Below are 1,408 nucleotides of genomic sequence, written 5' to 3' on the forward strand. Positions count from 1 at the left end.
AAGTCAGCAGTTGTTACAAAAACAAAAACAACCCTCCCCCCCCGAAAAAAAAAAGAAAGAAAGAAAAAGGAAAGACTAGCATAGAAAAGGACCAGGATATGGTAGTCCTAAAAGTGAAGTTAAAATGTAGTCCAACACTCACTTCCATACTTAGGTCCTCATTCATCTTGATGGAATTAGAAAGATCTGTTCCCGGGAGGGGGCCAATTGTAGGGCCTGGGAACCTGGCAATAGAGAGGTTTATTACTACAGGTGGGAAAATTGCCCATTTCAGCAGATACCAAATTACAGCATAGTTCCCCTGCCCCCCGCCCCAATTTTACAAAATTCCTAATTGAGTTCTATGGATTCATGGATTTCATAAGGTAAAATGAAAGAGAGCTCCAACTGTCATTAGAGAGAAGTTACAAACTACAGAGAATCTAGCCAAAGATGAAAATGAAGAATTTGCAATTCAAAGTCCTGCTTCCTCACCCTTAATTCAGGTGAGAAATTTCCCTGGGGTGGAGAGCGCCCATAATCTTCAATGCCATTCCTGAGCTCTTCCTAGGGAAGGTCAGTCTTCACTGAGAAAGGTAAGCGAGTGCAGATGAGCTTCAGAGGAGGGTGTGTGAGAACAGGGATGGGTTCCCAAAGGCTTGAGAACCCTGAGTGCGCAGGAATAAATGTGTGATCAAAACCTAGCTAAGTGAACGTAGCAGTGCATAGCATATTTCCAAACACTGAGAAACATTTTAGGTAGCGTAATTTTTTGTCTATTACATTTCCAAGTGGATATTATGAAATTCAAAAGAACAAGAAAACTGCACTTCAAGAAAACCACAGAGCCATTTTTGTTTTAAAACTGTCAATGTTCAAAAAGTTAGAGAGTTTATATGAGAAAAATTCCACCATAAAGATGTTATGATCTCAGGATATGAAAACCTAAATGATTAAAAGGTCAGGCAATAGGAACAGGCCACCCAAGAAGAGGAGAGTAGGTATATCTGGTATATTTTGCTCTTTTAACTTACTTGTGTGTTCTAGTCACATCCAAGGCACCATCCTCTATTTTTCCATATGCGGGCCTTTCACCTGAAGCATGGATTTGGTTAGCTGTACATGAGAAAGGGGTCAGTGACGGTCTTGGAATTAGTGTAAGACTATCCAGATCCAAGGCATCTGTAGCAGAACAGAAAAGAATAAAAACAAATTTACTTTTGGTTTAAACTAATATGTATATTTTCTTTCTCTCTCTTGAGATGGGACCATTTCTGAAAAAGCAGAAGTCAATTCAATTCTATTAACATTTGAACATAACCCTTCCCTCCCTTGATGTCTCATTATATAGGGTAGAAATGCCAAGTGTTTGTTTGTTTTTTTAAATCAGGGGGAAAAGAGGTGGGGTGGATTCAGAAAACCCTACTAA

At 39.3% G+C, this 1,408-nt stretch overlaps 1 protein-coding gene across 1 annotated transcript in view; it reads right to left on the reverse strand.

The window, feature by feature from the left end:
- Positions 1-1,408, reverse strand: part of LRMP (lymphoid-restricted membrane protein) — a 65,001-nt gene that overhangs the window by 31,089 nt on the left and 32,504 nt on the right. Inside the window, exons 6-7 of the mRNA XM_015568678.1 lie at positions 1,014-1,161; positions 143-224 (exon numbers count right to left, since the gene is read on the reverse strand). Of these exons, the coding sequence (XP_015424164.1) occupies positions 143-166 (24 nt within the window). The 5' untranslated portion in view covers positions 167-224; positions 1,014-1,161. The remainder of the gene's footprint in view (positions 1-142; positions 225-1,013; positions 1,162-1,408) is intronic.

Source organism: Myotis davidii, unplaced genomic scaffold, assembly GCF_000327345.1.
Source record: "Myotis davidii unplaced genomic scaffold, ASM32734v1 scaffold385, whole genome shotgun sequence".
NCBI lineage: Eukaryota > Metazoa > Chordata > Mammalia > Chiroptera > Vespertilionidae > Myotis > Myotis davidii.